This window comes from Thalassophryne amazonica, chromosome 1 (genome assembly GCF_902500255.1).
Source record: "Thalassophryne amazonica chromosome 1, fThaAma1.1, whole genome shotgun sequence".
Classification (NCBI taxonomy): domain Eukaryota; kingdom Metazoa; phylum Chordata; class Actinopteri; order Batrachoidiformes; family Batrachoididae; genus Thalassophryne; species Thalassophryne amazonica.
The window spans coordinates 36,958,752-36,980,822 of NC_047103.1; the positions used below are offsets into that span (position 1 = coordinate 36,958,752).

At 41.2% G+C, this 22,071-nt stretch overlaps 1 protein-coding gene across 2 annotated transcripts in view; it reads right to left on the minus strand.

Annotated features, from left to right (window-relative positions):
* Positions 1-3,290: 3,290 nt before the first annotated feature.
* apoob (apolipoprotein O, b) overlaps positions 3,291-22,071 on the minus strand; it is a 40,569-nt gene continuing 21,788 nt past the window's right edge. The window contains exons 9-10 of one of the 2 annotated variants that reach the window (XR_004560074.1): positions 6,823-6,933; positions 3,291-3,876 (exon numbers count right to left, since the gene is read on the minus strand). Coding sequence is in view for 1 of the 2 variants with exons in the window: in XM_034168124.1 (XP_034024015.1) it covers positions 6,889-6,933 (45 nt within the window). In the remaining variant the exon portion in view is untranslated. The remainder of the gene's footprint in view (positions 3,877-6,822; positions 6,934-22,071) is intronic. The other variant, XM_034168124.1, reaches the window with a different exon arrangement.

A 22,071-nucleotide genomic window follows, 5' to 3' on the forward strand; every position in this document is an offset into this window, starting at 1 on the left:
AGAGAAAGAGTCTAACCAAATACCAGCATTACTGAAAGCAGCCAAAGATAACGATATGTCTTTGGGATAGTTATGAGTAATTTTTTCTCTAATAGTTAAAATTTTATTAGCAAAGAATGTCATGAAGTCATTACTAGTTAAAGTTAAAGGAATACTCGGCTCAATAGAGCTCTGACTCTTTGTCAGCCTGGCTACAGTGCTGAAAAGAAACCTGGGGTTGTTCTTATTTTCTTCAATTAGTGATGAGTAGTAAGATGTCCTAGCTTTACGGAGGGCTTTTTTATAGAGCAACAGACTCTTTTTTTTTCTTTCCTCTCCAACTTACGGGTTATCTGCTTTAAGCTGCGAGTTTGTGAGTTATACCACGGAGTCAGGCACTTCTGATTTAAGGCTCTCTTTTTCAGAGGAGCTACAGCATCCAAAGTTGTGCTCAATGAGGATGTAAAACTATTGACGAAATAATCTATCTCACTCACAGAGTTTAGGTAGCTACTCTGCACTGTGTTGGTATATGGCATTGGAGAACATAAAGAAGGAATCATATCCTTAAACCTAGTTACAGCGCTTTCCGAAAGACTTTTACTGTAATGAAACTTATTCCCCACTGCTGGGTAGTCCATTAAAGTAAATGTAAATGTTATTAAGAAATGATCAGACAGAAGGGGGTTTTCAGGGAATACTGTTAAGTCTTCAATTTCCATACCATAAGTCAGAACAAGATCTAAGGTATGATCTGAGCTATGATCTAGTGCTTAGCTTATCTGAGCTAAGCACTAAATCAGACAAAAGGTCTGAAGATTCAGAGAAACTCACAGTAATGACCAGGTGGACAATAGATAACAACAAATAAAACTGGTTTTGGGACTTCCAATTTGGATGGACAAGACTAAGAGTCAAGCTTTCAAATGAATTAAAGCTCTGTCTGGGTTTTTGATTAATTAATAAGCTGGAGCGGAAGATTGCTGCTAATCCTCCCCTCGGCCCGTGCTACGAGCATTCTGACAGTGTGACTCGAGGGTGTTGACTCATTTATTCTACTGCAGCTATCGATTATTTTACTAATCAAGTATTCTATTGATTATTCTGGCGATTAATCAAGTAATTGGATAAAAAGTACTTGTGCGTTTTTAAACATCAATAGTCCAGGGCTCTCCCTAAGCAATGGCACAATGTCACTGCGCTAAAATGTTGGCATTTTGTTGAAATGGCGATGGGATGTGGCTTTCTGTTTTGTTTTCTCCAACTTGTAAAATGCAACCATTAAGGTTTTTTTTTTTTTTTTTTAAATAAAGGTTGATGGACTGGTCCGATTTTTTTTTTTTTTTTATCCCTCTTTCTCTGCAATTCAGCAGATGCATTTCAGCTGGAGGTTGAACATGCAAGCCTCAGTCAGTTTTTTAAAATTATTATTTTAAGTTACCATGTTTGTGAAGTGTTGTGTGCTTCCCAAAAAAGCAAAAATTAAAAAGTCAAACAGTGTGAGTCTGAGGGAAACACAGACGAAAGAGTGGACTTCTGCTTTGTCAATGTAGCCGGGGACAGAGCTGTGACTCGCCTGCTCTGAGCGCCCCTCACACTGGGTAGAGACAGCAGCTGGCCACCGGGTCCGTGTGTTTTTTAAAAATACACAAACACACTGCTTCGCTTTAAATGCACAATAAGTCTATTTCAGATGATCAGCGTGGACAATATTTCTCTTTAAAGGCTTTATTTTACTCTGTCACACGTTGGAAAGCGGTAGCTATCGTTGCTATTTGATTAGCTGTTATGCTCGTCGTCTTCTGATTTTTTTTCCTGCGGCCGTTGCAGCGCCACATACAGGCCTGGCATATGTACTACAACGTTCAACGAAGCTTCGAGGCACAGAATTTGTCTCGAACATTTTTTGTAATCGAATTATTCGAGTTACTCGATTAATCGTTTCAGCCCTACTCATTTAAACTAACATTCATCCTGCTGTAACCAGGTTTCTGTAAGGCAGAATAAATCAATATGTTGATCAATTATTATATCATTTACTAACAGGGACTTAGAAGAGAGAGACCTAATGTTTAATAAACCACATTTAACTGTTTTAGTCTGTGGTGCAGTTGAAGGTGCTATATTATTTTTTCTTTTTGAATTTTTATGCTTAAATAGATTTTTGCTGGTTATTGGTGGTCTGGGAGCAGGCACCGTCTCTATGGGGATGGGGTATTGGGGGGATGGCAGGGGGAGAGAAGCTGCAGAGAGGTGTGTAAAACTACAACTCTGCTTCCTGGTCCCAACCCTGGATAGTCACGATTTGGAGGGTTTAATAAAATTGGCCAGATTTCTAGAGATGAGAGCTTCAATGACAAAAATCCAATAAATCAATAACAACAGTGTTAAACTAACATGCACCACGATAACATTTTAAACCTAACCCAAAATACATAAGCATACCAAATGGCAAATGTCAACTGTGTTTTCTACGTGATCGAAGCCATACATACACATGCACACACGCAGAGGCCACTTGCTATTAGAACAGAATAGAGCATTTATTGTTATTGTACATATACATACAACAAAATTGATCCCCTGCATTTAACCCACCCTAATTAGTTAGACACAGAAACCCACGCAGACACAGGGAGATCATTCAAACTCCACACAGAAAGGCTGGGATACGATACACTTTATTGCCCCCAAGCGATCCCATGACTTTCTTGCTGTGAGGCATCAGTGCTAACCACTAAGCCACCATGCCGCCCAGTCACCCAAGGCCAAAGGTGATGCTACCAGTCAAAAAGGGATATTTTTAATAGCAACTAGTGTATCTTTAGCCAATTCCTATATATAGTATAGAATAGTAATTTAGAATAGTATAGAATAGTAAAATATAGAATAGTAATTTAAATTATCCCTGATTTTATATATGCATTGTGCTAAAATTGTGACATTACCCTGTTTAAAGTGATTATTAGTAACATAATACCACTTTGTCCTTAGCGGACGCTCAGTTATTCCACCAAGTTTGGTCTAAATTTGAGTTATTTTGTTCACACAGAGACGGACGGCCACACAGGCCAAAGAAAATACACCTGCATGCACTATGGTGCAACAGTAAAAAATGCAATAAAAAGACTACTTCTCAATTACTCCTTGGTTCAAGCTTCTCAGTGTGAAGTGTTCAAATTTTAAGTTTAGTGGGGCCATTATGTTATCACAATGGTGATATTACTGTTGTTAAATTTTGTTTGACTGTCTAAAACAACTTAGTATGACATACAGAAACCAACAGGAAGAAATCAGCCGGACAAAGAAAGTACTAGCATGAGGTCCTCAAATATATTCACACAATTTTTATTTTATTTTGCTGTGTGTAAAAATAAATCTGACACTACGTGATCCATTTCAACTACATGCACCAAGACAAGGGAAGCATTCATGGCCTGACTCACATGACAAAACATGAAAACCACACCTACACCTGCAGTTCATGATCCTTTATTCTTAAATTATGATTATGTAACTTGTGACTGTTCTGATTTCAAGACCGGTGAAGAAAAGTGTTGACTCAGATAGTAAGATTAACTCGACTGTATGAAGAAAAAACATACACTGCATTATTAGCCAGAAATCAAATATTAACATTAAATTCATTCATGAGAAAACTGAGTTGCAACGCAATGGAAAAAAAAGTTTGTTCCTTTATTGTCGGAACCTTGTTTTATAATGATGGCACTGTGAGCTAAATTCTTCTAGAGAAATCAAATGTGCACATTCTGAAAGAACAATAAAAAAAACATGACAGCACAACTGAATGCATCAGTTGACACCAAATGTTCCTTGTTGTTTCTGCACGCAGTCGTAAAATGTTGAAAGCTGTTCAAGGGGAGTGCTGCCCAGTGCCTGCAAATTAAAGTCACACAGTGAATGAAAGTTCCCTGGAGTTAGCAGGCCACTTCCACAAACATTTAATGTCTGCAACATGAAGCATGCATGGTTGTTCTTTAAATAACAAACTGCAACCCGTGTTGTCAGAGCTGCATCACAGCTGAACAGATAACGCTGCAAAGACTATTAACTTACATTTCATCATACGCTATGCTGAACTAACTGATTCCACCATATTCAACAACAGAAGATCTGAATATGAATTCCTTAATTCCAACAGCTTATTGTAAACTCTTCATTGTTTGAGATATTGTGCTGATTACCTAAAAACGGACAATAACACACTCAAAACACATCAAACTCCATCACGTCAATGTTTACAATGTGCTTAAGCAATAACAGGTGAAGTTGCTCATTAACTTTAAGTTTCTTAAATATTTATTATGGCCACTCTTAAAACTTCAGTTATCTTTCTAATTTTATTACTGGTAAATTTTAGAATTGATTTAGATGAGATACACTCATTATCTCAGAGAAATATATCACAATTATCTGGGAACTACTTTTTGCTCAGGAATTCATCAAGCACATTGACCATGGGCGCGTACTAACACAGAATCCCCAGAAACTGGACAGTTGTTCGGCCATAACGAGAACGTCCACTTTAACTTGCCATAAGCTAAGCTAGTGGCGCTCGTGAGAGTATGGTGGCTGGTGTTAGATATTTCTCTTCAACTCAGAGCTACGGCTGTGCATGAGGCAATACATGGAGCTGTATTGTTGTTGTACACAAAACACATGATTACAGTTGAGGAGTGCCAGAGCAGGTTTATAGAATGATGAGGCCACTTTAGTTTGCCTCACTGCCAAAACATGGAACATGGACTGATGAAGAAACAGTGCCATTAAAGCACTTTAGTCTGTTAAGTGATCCAAAAAACATTAACATGTATTCATATAAAAAAGTCTGGTGCACGGAGTCAACACTGCAATTGTTTTGGCACTGGTGTAATCCAGCAACACTGTTGAAGAACTTCAAATATCAAAGTAAACAAACCCCAAACCACTGTTTTCAGGTGGACAGGAGACCAGTTGCTTTTGCACCTCAACAAACATACTGAGGTTTTTGTGAAAGCAGCCTCAGCCCCAGGAAATGACCAACTACAAAAGCATCCTCTCAGTAAACCGGATTGCTGGCTCTGGTGTATGTGTTGTAGGAATGATGTTGCGTGGAAGCACACAGATACAGTGAGGAAAATAAGTATTTGAACACCCTGCAATTTTGCAAGTTCTCCCACTTAGAAATCATGGAGGGGTCTGAAATTATCATCTTAGGTGCATGCCCACTGTGAGAGACATAACCTAAAAAAAAATCCGGAAATCACAATGCATGATTTTTTTAATAATTTATTTGTATGTTACTGCTACAAATAAGTATTTGAACACCTACCAACCAGCAAGAATTCTGGCTCTCACAGATCTGTTAATTTTTCTTTAAGAAGCCCTCTTATTCTGTACTCTTTACCTGTATTAATTGCACCTGTTTGAACTTGTTACCTGTATAAAAGACACCTGTTCACACACTCATTCATTCACACTCCAACCTGTCCACCATAGCCAAGACCAAAGAGCTGTCTAAGGACACCAGGGACAAAACTGTAGACCTGCACATGGTTGGGATGACTACAGGACAACAGGCAAGCAGCTTGGTAGAAGACAACAACTGTTATGATTATTTAATAGAAAGTGGAAGAAACACAAGATGACTGTCAATCTCCCTCGGTCTGGGATTCCATGCAAGATCTCATTTTGTGGGGTAAGGATGATTCTGAGAAAGCTCAGAACTACACAGGAGGGCCTGGTCAATGACCTGAAGAGAGCTGGGACCACAGTCACAAAGATTACATTAGTAACACATGATGCTGTCATGGTTTAAAATCCTGCAGGGCAGCAAGGTCCCCCTGCTCAAGCCAGCACATGTCCAGGCCCATTTGAGGTTCACCAGTGACCATCTGGATGATCCAGAGGAGGCATGGGAGATGGTCATGTGGTCAGATGAGACCAGAATAGAGCTTTTTGGAATCAACTCCACTTACCATGTTTAGAGGATGAGAACAACCCCAAGAAAACCATCCCAGCCGTGAAGCATGGGGGTGGAAACATCATACTCTGGGGGTGCTCTTCTGCAAAGGAGACAGGACAACTGCACCGTATAGAAGGGAGGATGGATGGGGTCATGTATTGCAAGATTTTGGCAAACAACCTCCTTCCCTCAGTAAGAGCACTGAAGATGGGTCATGGCTGGGTCTTCCAGCATGACAATGACCCCAAACACACAGACAGGGCAACTAAGGAGGGGCTCCGTAAGAAGCATTTCAAGGTCCTGGAGTGGCCTGGCCAGTCTCCAGACCTGAACTCAATAGAAAATCTTTGGAGGGACCTGAAACTCCAAACCTGAAAGACCTAGAGAAGATCTGTATGGAGGAGTGAACCAAAATCCCTGCTGCAGTGTGTGAAAACCTGGTGAAAAACTACAGGAAATGTTTGACCTCTGTAACTGCAAACAAAGGCTACGGTACCAAATATTAACACTGATTTTCACAGGTGTTCAAATACTTATTTGCAGCAGTAACATACAAATAAATTATTAAAAAAAAAAAATCATACATTGTGATTTCCAGATTTTTTTCTTTTTTAGATTATGTCTCTCACAGTGGACAGGCACCTAAGATGAAAACTTCAGACCCCTCCATGATTTCTAAGTGGGAGAACTTGCAAAATCGCAGGGTGTTCAAATACTTATTTTCCTCACTGTATACAATGTGTATCCTCACAGGGCAACTCACAGACACAATGATCTACATTAAACAAAATTGGTGACTGCTGCAAACAGGTTTCCACAGGAAGCGTTGATCTGTGCCTCAGGGAGGGATCATGACATTTGCGAAAGAATTTGCCTACCAGAGTGAGCGTCTGTTTGATGGAAGGTCAAAATTCACCTTCTGTCTGGATGGTGCTCCTCCATTCTCAGCTGGTCGTATTCGTCCTCTCTGTTTGCTCTTTCTTCTCAGTCTAACCAAAACATTAAGAAGTGGGGGGAAAAATTAACTCAAGTTCAAGAGGAAAAAAAGGACAAAATGCATTTTAACTTGCAGAAAGAAACACTTTGCAGTGCACACAGTAAAAGCTGCAGTAAAGGTTCACTGAGCTCTCTGATGATCATGTTCTTACACCTTGTACACCGTACGGTTGTTGTATATGTGTAAATCAGGAATTTGAAATGTGACGTGTGTAACCCCCCCTTTCATCCCACCAAATAAATACATAAATCATTATATGACAATTATGGAGATAATGGAAATCTGGGACACTAATTGTTACGGTTTCTAAAGCTCATTCTCACACAACTTACTCCTCTGCAGTACATCAAATGATTTTTCACATTACAGTCGCCCATGATACTGGCTCATCCAGATACAGGTGTATATATTAATATTTATTTATTACAGAGGTGAGAGGAAAAAGCCACTGTCAAATCACTCTTAATACCTTAAGTCAGTGATTCACAACCGGGGTGCCGCGGCACCCTAGGGTGCCATGATCGATCGTCAGGGGTGCCGTGGGTATTTTTCATATTCGCGATTATTTTTCATATTCACGATTACCGTGAATTATTTATTTTATCCATAAAGCATAAAACGACTCAGAATCTGATGTCAAACGTGCTGCAGCCTCGCTCTCGTCTTAAGGCGGGACAATAACAAGGAGGCTGACGGCCGAATAAAACAGTGCTGTCTTCTTCAAAAGCCGTCTAAAATGCGGAGCTGTCGGTGTGTGTGTCTGTGCCTGTGTGCGCGCACGCGGAGTTAACAGGCTGCAAACTGCGAGGGAGGGGGTGGGTGAGGGGGATTCCTGAATGCAGGCGCGACACGTTCAACGTGAAGCTGCCTTTACTTCTCTCTGAACTTTCTCTAAAGGTGTGATTCTGCCATTACCGTCCTGTTCACACCACGTGCGCGTCGTATGCTGAATTTATGAGATCATGAGATGAAATCAACGGTCAAATATCTTTAAAAACATATTTAAAAAATGAGAATAAATGAATGAACTGAGCCACAAAAAAAAAAAAAACAATGTTCAGACGCAGAGATCACAAAAAGCAGGTGAGAACTCTGAACTTTAACAGCTGTTATTTTCCAAAGGTATTTATTTGTTCAGTCTTGAGCTTAATGCGGTCTTTAAGCACAAAATGTGACTCATGAGGAGAAACAATTTCAGAAATGCAACAGAAACAACCACAAATCAGAAAAAGTTGGGACTGTATGTAAAATGAAGATAAAAATAAAAATGTTGCACCATTCCCAGTTTCTCCACTCACAGAAGCCAAACGTTCTTCCAGAGTTGTGTAATTATACTACAATAGTAGAATATAAAGAAGGGGAAAAAAAGAAAAAAAATAGACAATATATTCGTCAATCGCAATTATTTGTCTGACAATTAATCGTCTCCAGAAATTTCTAATCGTGACAGCCCTACTTGAGATCAGAGCGCAAAATGCTTGAGGATTTTCGAAATGCTGTGTTTTTTGTATCGATTTTCTATTGCGATAATTGGGTTTTGCGCAAAACCAGAGGTAATAGAATTATAATATTATTTTGGTTGGTGGTGTGCCGTAGGATTTTGTAAATATAAAAAGGGTGCCGCGGCTCAAAAAAAGTTGAAAATCACTGCCTTAAGTATCAAGTCATCTCACAAAGCATGACAGCCAAGCTGACTTGAGACTGATAGGACTGATACTGAGAGTACTTTGAGAGGTACTTTGTCCCACCTCTGTTAAGCTGGGCAGACACTGTACGATATTTTCAATTGTTGTACTTGGCTCCAGCTCAAACTGTGCGACAAAACAGCAGGGTGTAAAAGTTTAGAGTGCACGATTAATTTCTCACACTGTACGGCCCGATGCTCTGATGCGATCTGACTACTCACATTGTATGTTCAAAAACCACACGTCGGACTTGTGTTTCCAGAAGCAAAATGTAAACAGAAGCTTTTTTTCTTTTTTCAAAACTTTATTTACATTTCTTATTTTTACAAAAACTCTCGATGGGAGACATCAAAGTTTAAAAAAATAAATAAATACAAGACTTTAAATGAGTTGAAGAATAATGAGGAAAAAAGAAACAGAAGCTGCTCTCCCAAAGAGATGATCACTGTTTATGCTCTCTCCGGTGTTTGCACATGCACAGTGCAAGAGATTTTTGTAGCGCTGCTTCAACAGTGCGGAACCCTCACGACAGCCGACCAGAATATCAAACAGGTTTGATTTTCATCCGACCATACGACTGCCGATCAGGAGGTGGTCGTGAGGGGTTAAACGCAGCTCGTTACTCCATGTATACTACAGGATGCAGGACGCGCGATTAAGATGAAACTCTGCGCGATCCAAAAAGTTTTCGCACATGTGAAAAATCGGCTGAAAAAGGGCCAAAACTCACACAGTGTAAGCCCAGCTTTACACTGGCTGAACACTTGGACCAAACACAGATCATCTCCATTTCAATAATAATAATGTGACATCTGAAGCTGTCATTTTAAAAGGGGGTTGTTAAAGATTTTATATATATGTTATCACTGTTAAACATTTGTACCTTTTGTCTTCTTTCTGATGAGAACGGTGTTGTGCTGTTTGCACCTGACCCCGAGAATGTACGTGTTATTCAACCTTGTTTTAGCATGCTGGGGTCAATCTGAACTGGGAATGAGGAGCTGGATGTACTTATTATTATTATTATACAACTTGTTTTCGTAGCCGCTAACGACTGGGAGTGAAGCATGACGGGGTCAGGCTGAACTGGGAGTAAAAGAACTGAAGGTTGTTTTGACTGTTGTGATGTGATGCTTAGTGTGAAGACCAGGACACTCCAGGCAGATGCACAACAGCTGATAACTGCAACAGACGAACGAGATGTGCTGACCTCCGACGATAAGAGTAAAAGAAAGAAACTGTTTTTCCTTACAGCTGCGCTTATTGACGTATGTGTTTATGTTACGGGAAGAAACTTGTCTCGCGTTGTCCCCCCCCCCCCCCTTAGGACAAGTTTTATGATGTAATGAGGGCATCTCTAATAAAAAGAGCGGGAGCACAGGCCAGACTTTAGTGTAGCCTTGGTGTACAGCCTGGCCGCACTCCACGCGTGATTAATTTGACTTTCTGTCTCACTGGTGTTTCTTGACTCTGTTTGTCTTATCAAAGGTTTTAAGAATGTTTGGAGGAGAAAATACCCAACATTGACTGGGGGCTACGTCCGGGATCTCAACAACACCGGAGGTGTCCGGCGGGGGTCGCCAAGTCCAGACGTAAATCCTTGGCCAAGGTCCGATCGATTGATCGTGTCTGCAATTGTCGACCACCGTTGGCATCGTCTGGTTGACGAGATTTTCCCGAAGAAGACAGACAGGAAGTCGAGTCAGTGAGTAAAATTTCTTTGTAAACAGTACTGAGTGAGTGGTGATCAGATCACATAAACAGTTAAATTCCGCAAGCGATGATACAGAATCGTCTGTTAATGAAACACAGTTAAACTCTGTAAGGAGGGTGCGGACTCCTCTGTTTATATACGCGTACCGGTAGGGGATAAAAGTGATCACATAAAACAGTTAAACTCCGTAAGCGATGGCGTGGAATCGTCTGTTAATGCAAAGCAGTTAAAATCCGCGAGGAGGGCGGACTCCTCTACGGTTGCGAGGGACGCCCGTAGTTAAATTCCGGAAGGAGGGTACGGACTCCTCTGTTTTAATACGTAAAGGAAATCCCGGGTAGAAATACGTGCACTGTAAAAAAGCAGTTAAATTCGGCAGGGACGGCGGAGTCCCCTAATGCAGGACATTAGTTAAATTTCACGGGAGGGCGAGCTCCCCTGGCATAAGAATACGCGTACGATTATTAAAAGTGTTTCTATGTGTAAATAGTGTTTTGTGTAAGTGTAAATAACTGTGTGAAAGTGTAATACTTTGGACAACGTTAGTGACAACCGTGTGTGTGGATGCGAAGGCAAGTGATTCCGCTTCCTACGGGGAGGTGAAAGGAATCAACCACACGACGGCAAATTAATTGTCACGTCCAAAGAAAGTGTGAAAACTTCAGATTTAGAACACCCTAGGTGTGCCCCCGTCTGAAGTCCAAATTATAACAAGAGATAATAAAAATGGGGGGTAAGACGTCTAAAAATAGGGAAAATTTATCAACTGATGACTGGAAATTTATGGAAGCAAAAAATCCAAAAGCAACAAAGAAATTGGAGACCTGGATAAATAAACATGACTTTGACGGACGACTGAACCTGATCAGCATACAGAAGCTAAAGAAGGAGTTAGAACAGAAACATAAAGGTGATGAGAAAAAGATGCAGAAAGTAGGGGCAGATTTAGTGGCATTTTGGGAGGAGGAAGCAGAGAACAGACAGAAGGGAGCAGAGAAGCGACGATTAGAGAAAGCAAGGAAAAAGAAAGCTGTAGGTAAGGCAGAAGAAGATGTGATAATTCAGCACAGAGAACCAGAACAGCCTCAACAACCACCGCCGGCTGGATCGTCGGTGACAACAACACCTTTATCTCCTCTACCAGAGGATGACGATGTACCGCCACCACAGTATGATTTGGCAGTAAAACCTAAGGTAAAAAGTGAAAAAACAGAAAAACCAGAAAAACCACAAACACGCAGTCAAGCGAAAGTGCCCACAGCCCCTCCCATGGTGGAACACAGTGACCAGGGAGGTGCCTATCCTATGATAGAAGTACCAAATCCTCGTGCAGGAACAGCAGGACAGCGATCAACCATGCTCGTATATCGAACATGGAATGCTGATGATATCAAAGCAGCAGTCGACATGATACCATCGCCACATGTCGATATTGAGGGATTTATGCAGGATATAGAAAACATTAGAAATTCTTACCACCTTAGTGGACCTGAAGTCCAACAGGTGTGGATGAAAGCATGTGGCCCTAAATGGAGTCAGATACGCGGAGACTGGAATCCTGCAGACCAGGATGGCGTACCGTTGCCACATGATGATCTAGTCTTGAAAACAAGAGTGGAAGCTATGATTACACGAGCAAAAGGTGTGTTAGGACCAAAAATAAATTACACTGAAATTACCAGGACAACACAGAAAGAAGGAGAACCATGGACAGAGTTTAGATGCAGATTTGAGAGTGTATTTAGGGTCCATAGTGGCATATTGCCAGGAACACCAGTGTATGAACAACAATTGAAAAACGCTCTGATCCAACATTCCAATAAGGATATAAAAGCTTGGATACAGAAACATTGGATTGGATTGCCTACAGGCACATTGGAAGAAACACATACACACTGCTGTCATGCAGAAGGAGTCTTAAAGCAGAAAAAGACAGGAAACAGCAACAAAGGAGTGTATGTAGCACACGGAGATGATGAAATATATTACCAACAGGGTAACTTAAGACAGCAGAAGCAGTGCAAACGCCCCCAAAAGCCATGGCAAAACAGACAAGGTGGACAGCCACAACGTCAAGGACCATGGCAACCACAACAGCAGCACAGACAGGGAGGGCCACCACGTGGTCCCCTGATTTGTTGGAACTGTGGGAGAGAGGGACATATGTATAGAAATTGTCCGAATCCACCTACTGAGGGAGCAGCAGGAGGAATTCCACAACGGAATAATCCTCCGCAGCCACAGTATCCACAATGACTAGAATCCATAATTCCACATCAGATAGGCAGTCTGATTGTGATATGGATCTGTGTGCCTTACTGGGAAATCCGGTACCAAAACCAGAAGTGACTTTGTTGGTAAATGGACGACCAGTGACATTCCTTTGTGATACAGGAGCATGTAGAACCACATGTAATGACAACATACCTGTCCATCAATTAACCAACGAAATCTTTAGGGTTCGCTCTGCAAATGGACAAACATCAGACGTCCCTATCACTAAACCCATAACGTTGACAGATCCATTTGGCCTGAGATGTACTATGTCAGTGTTGAACATGCCACAATGTCCAGTTAACCTTTTAGGACGAGACGGATTGACTGCATTGGGCTTGTCCATAATTGTGGAACAAGGGAAATTAGTTGTTGAACGCACAGGAGGCGTTAACATGGTAAGAGAAGAAAGTGATGACCCCACATTCCACTATTACTATACATTTGACATTTCAGAAGAAGATGCTGCAGGATGGGGTAAAGATGTCGTCTTGCAAGCGACAGCCCTACTAAAAAATCCTGAACAAAAGATGTCACCACCTGACCTGCATGTCACAATGTGGCATAAAGATCCTCCAGGTCCGGATGGTGACTATGAAAACAAATTGAAAAACGTTTCACCTGTGAAGCTGACAATGACCGATTTGATTCATGATGGCAACTCAACAGCTGTCATAACAGTGACAGGTGCCACTGAAGACATTTTAAAATTGAGATTTACAGGTATGCCATTACATGTGTCACTTTGTAAGCCATATTTGACGGATTGGCAAGAATTGGGACTGAGTCATAACAGCTTTGTCAGCCACTGATTGGAGCAGAGTTGGACCACGAACGGAGTTCAGTCCATCAACTAAATTGTATAAAGTGCCAGTTAATGTCTCATTGGTGCTGACAGCTGGAACACACATTGATGTGTCCACTTCACAATCCTGAGTGTTTCAGTTGAGTCCTGAAGAGGATGATCTTCTCTCTTCTGTACCATCAGGATTGTGGACAACAGGTCCTTCAGACGTAGGACTGATAAAAAATGCACAACCTGTAGTTATAAGACCAAAAACAGAATACAGACCATGTGTAAGACAGTATCCATTGAAACCTGATGCAATTGAAGGAATCAGGCCAGTAGTAGAGAATTTATTAACAGCAGGAGTAATAGTGCCATGTCCAGATTCACCATGTAACACACCCATATTTCCCGTAAAAAAGGCTCCGCCCTCAGTGGGGTGGAGAATGATTCAAGATCTGCAGGCAGTAAATGCTGCTGTGATTAAAAGAGCACCATGTGTCCCAGATCCACACACCTTGTTAAATTCGCTGAGACCAAATTCTAATAGTTTCTCAGTAATTGACATAAGTAATGCATTTTTCTCTGTGCCAGTACACCCAGATAGTCAATTCTGGTTTGCTTTTACCTTTAAAGGACAACGATATACATTCACCAGATTACTGCAGGGTTACGCAGAGAGTCCAACTATTTATTCTCAAGTCATGTCAGCATGTTTAGCCAATTTCGTTCCACCGGCAGATAGCCAACTATTGGTGTATGTTGATGACATTTTGATTGCCTCTGACACACGAGAAAACTGCATAACTGACACAGTAGCATTATTATGTTTCTTATTTGATAATGGCCACAAAGTGAGTAAAAACAAAGTTCAGTTGTGTAGGGATAAAGTAAAATATTTAGGACATGAATTATCAGCCACAGGGCGCACGATCCTGTCTGACAGGAAGGAAGCAATTTTGCACGCTCCAAAACCACAAACCAAAAAGCAGATGATGTCATTTCTTGGACTGACTAATTACTGCAGGCATGGATTCCCTGCTATGCAGAATTGACTAGTCCACTTTCTGATTTGATGTACAAGGATGATATTTCAATGTCAACCGTGTTGGAATGGAACAAAGATGCTGAGGAAGCTTTTGTAAAAGTAAAACAAACATTAGTGTCATCCACAGTTTTGGCACTACCAGATTATAGTAAACCATTCATTCAAACAGTTGATTGTAAGAATAAGTTCATGACTAGTGTTTTGGTTCAAGTGTATGGCTCAAAATTGAGGCCAGTTGCCTACTACTCATCTAAATTGGATGCAGTAAGCAAGTGCTTTACCACCATGCGTACAGGCTGTTGTTGCAGCCTCTATGGCTGTTCAAAGTAGCAGTAATGTTGTTCTATTCCATCAGTTGACACTGAAAGTTCCACATGCAGTTTCTGCACTTCTGTTGCAGACAAACATGAGCCTTTTGTCCCCAGCAAGACATCTTTCGTGTATGTCCTTGCTATTATCACAACCACATCTTACGGTAGAGCGCTGTACAACATTGAATCCATCCACATTGATACCTTTACCTGAGGATGGTGAGCCGCACAATTGTCTTGATGTAGCTACGGTCTGTACGAAAGCACGCCCAGACCTCCAGGACACACCCATCCCAAACAGTACAATTGTGTATGTGGATGGTTCTTCCACTAAAAACGCTTACGGACAAACACAATCTGGATATGCTGTTGTCACAAATTCAGAAGTATTGGATTCTGCTTCATTGCCATCGTCATTTTCAGCACAAGCAGCTGAATTAGTTGCTTTAACTACAGCTTGCTATCTGTTTAAAGGTACGGCTGTAACAATTTATACAGACAGCCAGTACGCTTTCAGCACAGTGCATGTGTTTGCAAAACTGTGGGAAGAGCGTGGAATGGTGACATCATCTGGAAAGCCAGTGACTCATGCCACACTCCTAACTGCACTACTGAAGGCTGTGAAATTGCCTAAACAAATTGCTATATGCAAATGTGCGGCTCACACCAAAGGCTCTGACAGTATTTCAAAAGGAAATGATTTTGCTGACAGAGCAGCAAAAGAGGCAGCAGCAGCTTCTTCTATTTTTGTTGTACAGGAAACTACTCCAGATTTGCATTTAGGTCATACACTGCTTGCTGACATGCAACAGCAGGCAACTGACAGAGAAAAACAAATGTGGATAGCTAAAGGGGCTACGTATGCAAATGATTTGTACGTATGACCACAAAAGAAACCCATATTGCCAAAAAATATGTTTAAATGGGCAGCTATTATGAGCCATGGCGTGACGCATGTCTCATCAGGGGGTATGATATCGCAATTGCAATCTATTTTTTGTCTTTATGGGTTCGATGCATATGCAAAACAGCATTGTAGAGCATGCATGATATGTGCAAAACACAACTCACAAGGCAATTTGAGACCCCAAAGAGGCAAATTTCCAACACCACAATATCCCTTTCAAGTGATTCATATGGATTATATACAGCTGAGTAAACATGAAGGGAAGGAATTTTGTTTAGTCATAATTGATGCCTTCTCAAAATGGGTAGAATTGTTCCCTACAAAACATGCAGATGCACTTACAGTGGCTAAGGCATTGTGCAAAGACATCATTCCACGATTTGGAATACCAGAAACAGTCTATTCAGATAATGGAGCGCATTTTGTTAATACAATAGTGCAATACGTAGGAGAAGCGCTACAGGTCAATCTCAAAAATCATTGTGCTTATCATCCACAAAGCGCCGGATTAGTGGAAAGGATGAATGGAACAGTAAAAAACAGACTTAGAAAGACAATGGAGGAAACAGGCAGACCATGGACACATTGTGTAGATTTGGTAAAAATGTATATAAACATAACTAGTACCATGGGGTTGACACCGTATGAAACATTGTTTGGCAGAAAATATCGATTGCCATATTATGGGCAAATTTGGGATGTACCTGAGGAAGCCAATTTGGCGGATTACATGAGAAAAATGTTAGAAGGACAACGAGGGAGAGTTCCAAACACTGATGATCCCATTTCTCCACAGGAGGACCCTAAAGTGGTACCTGGAGACTGGGTGTTGATAAGAAGCATCAAGAGAAAACACTGGCATTCACCTAAATGGGAAGGGCCCCATCAAGTACTACTCACAACACCCACAGCCTTGAAAATTGGGGAAAGAAGTACATGGATTCATTTGACTCACTGTAAGAAAGTCATTTCTGCAGACACAGATAAACAGTAAGAACAGTAGGACAAGACTAGTAATAGTGTGTGAGCTTGGAAATAGAAGACTTAACAGTATTCCCTGAAAACTCCCTTTTGTCTGATCATTTTTTAATAACATTTACATTTACCCTGATGGACTACCCTGCAGTGGGGAATAAGTTTCATTACACTTTCAGAAAGCGCTGTAACTAGGTTTAAGGATATGATTCCTTCTTTATGTGCTCTAATGTCATATACCAACACAGAGCAGAGTAGCTACCTAAACTCTGTAAGGGAGTTAGAGTATCTTGTCAATAGTTTTACATCCTCATTGAAGACAACTTTGGATGCTGTAGCTCCTCTGAAAAAGAGAGCTTTAAATCAGAAGTGTCTGACTCCGTGGTATAACTCACAGACTCGTAGCTTAAAGCAGATAACCCGTAAGTTGGAGAGGAAATGGCGTCTCACTAATTTAGAAGATCTTCACTTAGCCTGGAAAAAGAGTCTGTTGCTCTATAAAAAAGCCCTCCGTAAAGCTAGGACATCTTTCTACTCATCACTAATTGAAGAAAATAAGAACAACCCCAGGTTTCTTTTCAGCACTGTAGCCAGGCTGACAAAGAGTCAGAGCTCTATTGAGCTGAGTATTCCATTAACTTTAACTAGTAATGACTTCATGACTTTCTTTGCTAACAAAATTTTGACTATTAGAGAAAAAATTACTCATAACCATCCCAAAGATGTATCGTTATCTTTGGCTGCTTTCAGTGATGCCGGTATTTGGTTAGACTCTTTCTCTCCGATTGTTCTGTCTGAGTTATTTTCATTAGTTACTTCATCCAAACCATCAACATGCTTATTAGACCCCATTCCTGCCAGGCTGCTGAAGGAAGTCCTACCATTATTTAATGCTTCAATCTTAAATATGATCAATCTATCTTTGTTAGTTGGTTATGTACCACAGGCCTTTAAGGTGGCAGTAATTAAACCATTACTTAAAAAGCCATCACTTGACCCAGCTATCTTAGCTAATTATAGGCCAATCTCCAACCTTCCTTTTCTCTCAAAGATTCTTGAGAGGGTAGTTGTAAAACAGCTAACTGATCACCTGCAGAGGAATGGTCTATTTGAAGAGTTTCAGTCAGGTTTTAGAATTCATCATAGTACAGAAACAGCATTAGTGAAGGTTACAAATGATCTTCTTATGGCTTCGGACAGTGGACTTATCTCTGTGCTTGTTCTGTTGGACCTCAGTGCTGCTTTTGATACTGTTGACCATAAAATTTTATTACAGAGATTAGAGCATGTCATAGGTATTAAAGGCATTGCGCTGCGGTGGTTTGAATCATATTTGTCTAATAGATTACAGTTTGTTCATGTAAATGGGGAATCTTCTTCACAGACTAAAGTTAATTATGGAGTTCCACAAGGTTCTGTGCTAGGACCAATTTTATTCACTTTATACATGCTTCCCTTGGGCAGTATTATTAGACGGTATTGCTTAAATTTTCATTGTTACGCAGATGATACCCAGCTTTATCTATCCATGAAGCCAGAGGATACGCACCAATTAGCTAAACTGCAGGATTGTCTTACAGACATAAAGACATGGATGACCTCTAATTTCCTGCTTTTAAACTCAGATAAAACTGAAGTTATTGTACTTGGCCCCACAAATCTTAGAAGCATGGTGTCTAACCAGATCGTTACTCTGGATGGCATTTCCCTGATCTCTAGTAATACTGTGAGAAATCTTGGAGTTATTTTTGATCAGGATATGTCATTCAAAGCGCATATTAAACAAATATGTAGGACTGCCTTTTTGCATTTACGCAATATCTCTAAAATCAGAAAGGTCTTGTCTCAGAGTGATGCTGAAAAACTAATTCATGCATTTGTTTCCTCTAGGCTGGACTATTGTAATTCATTATTATCAGGTTGTCCTAAAAGTTCCCTAAAAAGCCTTCAGTTGGTTCAGAATGCTGCAGCTAGAGTACTGACGGGGACTAGCAGGAGAGAGCATATCTCACCCGTGTTGGCCTCCCTTCATTGGCTTCCTGTTAATGCTAGAATAGAATTTAAAATTCTTCTTCTTACTTATAAGGTTTTGAATAATCAGGTCCCATCTTATCTTAGGGACCTCATAGTACCATATTACCCCATTACAGCGCTTCGCTCTCAGACTGCGGGCTTACTTGTAGTTCCTAGGGTTTGTAAGAGTAGAATGGGAGGCAGAGCCTTCAGCTTTCAGGCTCCTCTCCTGTGGAACCAGCTCCCAATTCAGATCAGGGAGACAGATACCCTCTCTACTTTTAAGATTAGGCTTAAAACTTTCCTTTTCGCTAAGGCTTATAGTTAGGGCTGGATCGGGTGACCCTGGACCATCCCTTGGTTATGTTGCTTTAGACGTAGACTGTGTTTCATAATTATTGTATGGCCTTGCCTTGCAATGTGGAGCGCCTTGGGGCAACTGTTTGTTGTGATTTGGCGCTATACAAGAAAAAAGTTGATTGATTGATTGATTGGTGTTAAGATCCAGGTTAGACACGAAAGCTAGCAGAAGACATTAAGAAGCCACTGTTCTGAACATAGGTGTGCTGTAGTGTGCAGAAATGGCGAAAGAAAAAAAACAAAAGAACGAGGGTTTCTGGACCCCATGGACAGTCCTTGTTATGCTACTTTTCTTTTTCGGATTGGGCTTATTATTAAAAGCCATAAGCACGGGACATGATAATAAGGATCACCTCCGCAGATTGCAGAGACCAAAAAGAAGTAACGAAGACCCCAGTCCGATAATAAATGCCACAGTACATAGCTGTGATAGGAACAATGCGTACCGATTTGGTATACAAGCCTGCATTCCTAGAAAAGCTTCTGTGGTCATCTCTGTACCATATAGTGCTCTTACCCATGGAATATGGGATGGTGGGGATGGTGACAGAGGGACTAATTACGGAAATAGTTTCTCATGGTATATGACCAATGATCAACAAGATAAGAGATGGGAAACGTTGGTAGCCGATGAATGGAGTAGATGGACACCAAGATGGGCACAAACCGAGTGGGCTAAGTACCAGAGTCAAATTCTCAAAATGTATCAAACAGATGATAAGCTGTCTATAGTGGTGAATACCACAGAAAAAGGAACCATATTCCCACCTGATATAGAGGGAGACTGTTGGTTGTTCCTCCTTTGGGTATACAAACAAGGAAAAGATCCGTATTTCCATTTTTTCCTCTGTGAAACAGATAGAGTACAGCAACCAATATTGACCGAATTAAGTACGTCAAAGGGAGTGTCCATACAAGCAAAGGAGGTGCCCATACAAGCAAAGGGGGTGCCCATACAAGCAAAGGGGATGTCCGTACAAGGCACAAAAGACATGAAGGCAGATGACTGGTTCCTAGTAACTACAGGAATTAGTGGACAAAATAACAATTGGCTTTTAATGGCAGAACAAGCAGGACTAGCAGCAAAGAAGGACTGTGTTGTATGTATGGGACCCAGACCTATATTACAGGTAATACCGGCAGCATTACCCAAAGACTGTCTGCTGACGGTTATGACACAGACATACATTGCAGCAAACAACAAATGTTCTAAGTGGGACAAGATCTATCCATTGACCAAATTGACTAAGATCAAACCTTTATTTTCAAGCAAAGTTGGGCATGCTAACCATACATGTGTACACTTGACAGGGACAAGTAAGACTTTGGGTAGCTTAAGCCACACTGCCTGGTGTAAGAATGTGGTCCATAGTACTCCCACATTCAAACCTGTCGGTAGGAGTGATGTATGGTGGTGGTGTGGTGATAACAGAATCTTTGACAGACTGCCACGAAATGTGTCAGGTTATTGTGCATTAATATCATTATTGTTACCAGTTAAAGCCATACCCATGACCCCTGAAGACGTTACGACATATGCAGCCTCTCTTATTCCTGAAGATTGGCAGAAAGGCATAGCCAGACATAGATTAAAAAGAGAGTGGAAAGGAGTAGGAAATCCAACATATATTGACGCAATAGGAGTCCCCAGAGGAGTGCCTGACGAGTATAAACTGGTTGATCAAATAGCAGCTGGATTCGAATCTTCCATCTGTTGGTGGTGTTCAATTAATAAAAACGTGGACAGAATAAACTACATCCACTACAATGTACAGAAATTAGGAAATTGGACTGAGGAAGGATTTAAGGCTGTCCATTCACAGTTAGAAGCCACGTCCCTTATGGCCTTCCAGAATCGTATTGCTCTGGATATGTTGTTGGCGGAGAAAGGAGGTGTTTGTGCCATGTTCGGAGAACAATGCTGCACATTCATTCCCAACAACACGGCTGCAGACGGCAGTCTCACTCAAGCCATTGACGGGCTGAGAACGTTGAACAGGAAGATGAAAGAGCACAGTGGAGTAAACACCGAAGGCTGGGATTGGTGGCTGGAAGGGATGGGAAGATGGAGGTCTTTGATTTCTTCACTATTAGTGTCTATAGCAGTATTTGCTGCAATTCTAACATTGTGTGGATGTTGTTGTATTCCATGTCTCCGAGGCCTTGCAAATAGAATGATAACCACAGCAATAAGTCCAGGACCAGGAGGGGGACCAGCATCATATCCACTCCTGGGGCAAGACGACACCGAGAAGGACGATGACTCCCATGACCTGTACCCAGACCAATGGAAGTATGATGACCCAGACACCGATGATGGTGACAATGATGACATCACCTCTGGGGTGTAAGCCTATAGAACATACCATGATGAACCTCTTAGTGAAAATCTCAAAAAGAAGTGCTAAGCTAGGTGATAACTACTACTGTATGTTTAACAGGTGATAAACAGGAGGGGAATGTTAAAGATTTTATATATATGTTATCACTGTTAAACATTTGTACCTTTTGTCTTCTTTCTGATGAGAACGGTGTTGTGCTGTTTGCACCTGACCCCGAGAATGTACGTGTTATTCAACCTTGTTTTAGCATGCTGGGGTCAATCTGAACTGGGAATGAGGAGCTGGATGTACTTATTATTATTATTATACAACTTGTTTTCGTAGCCGCTAACGACTGGGAGTGAAGCATGACGGGGTCAGGCTGAACTGGGAGTAAAAGAACTGAAGGTTGTTTTGACTGTTGTGATGTGATGCTTAGTGTGAAGACCAGGACACTCCAGGCAGATGCACAACAGCTGATAACTGCAACAGACGAACGAGATGTGCTGACCTCCGACGATAAGAGTAAAAGAAAGAAACTGTTTTTCCTTACAGCTGCGCTTATTGACGTATGTGTTTATGTTACGGGAAGAAACTTGTCTCGCGTTGTCCCCCCCCCCCCCCCCCCTTAGGACAAGTTTTATGATGTAATGAGGGCATCTCTAATAAAAAGAGCGGGAGCACAGGCCAGACTTTAGTGTAGCCTTGGTGTACAGCCTGGCCGCACTCCGCGCG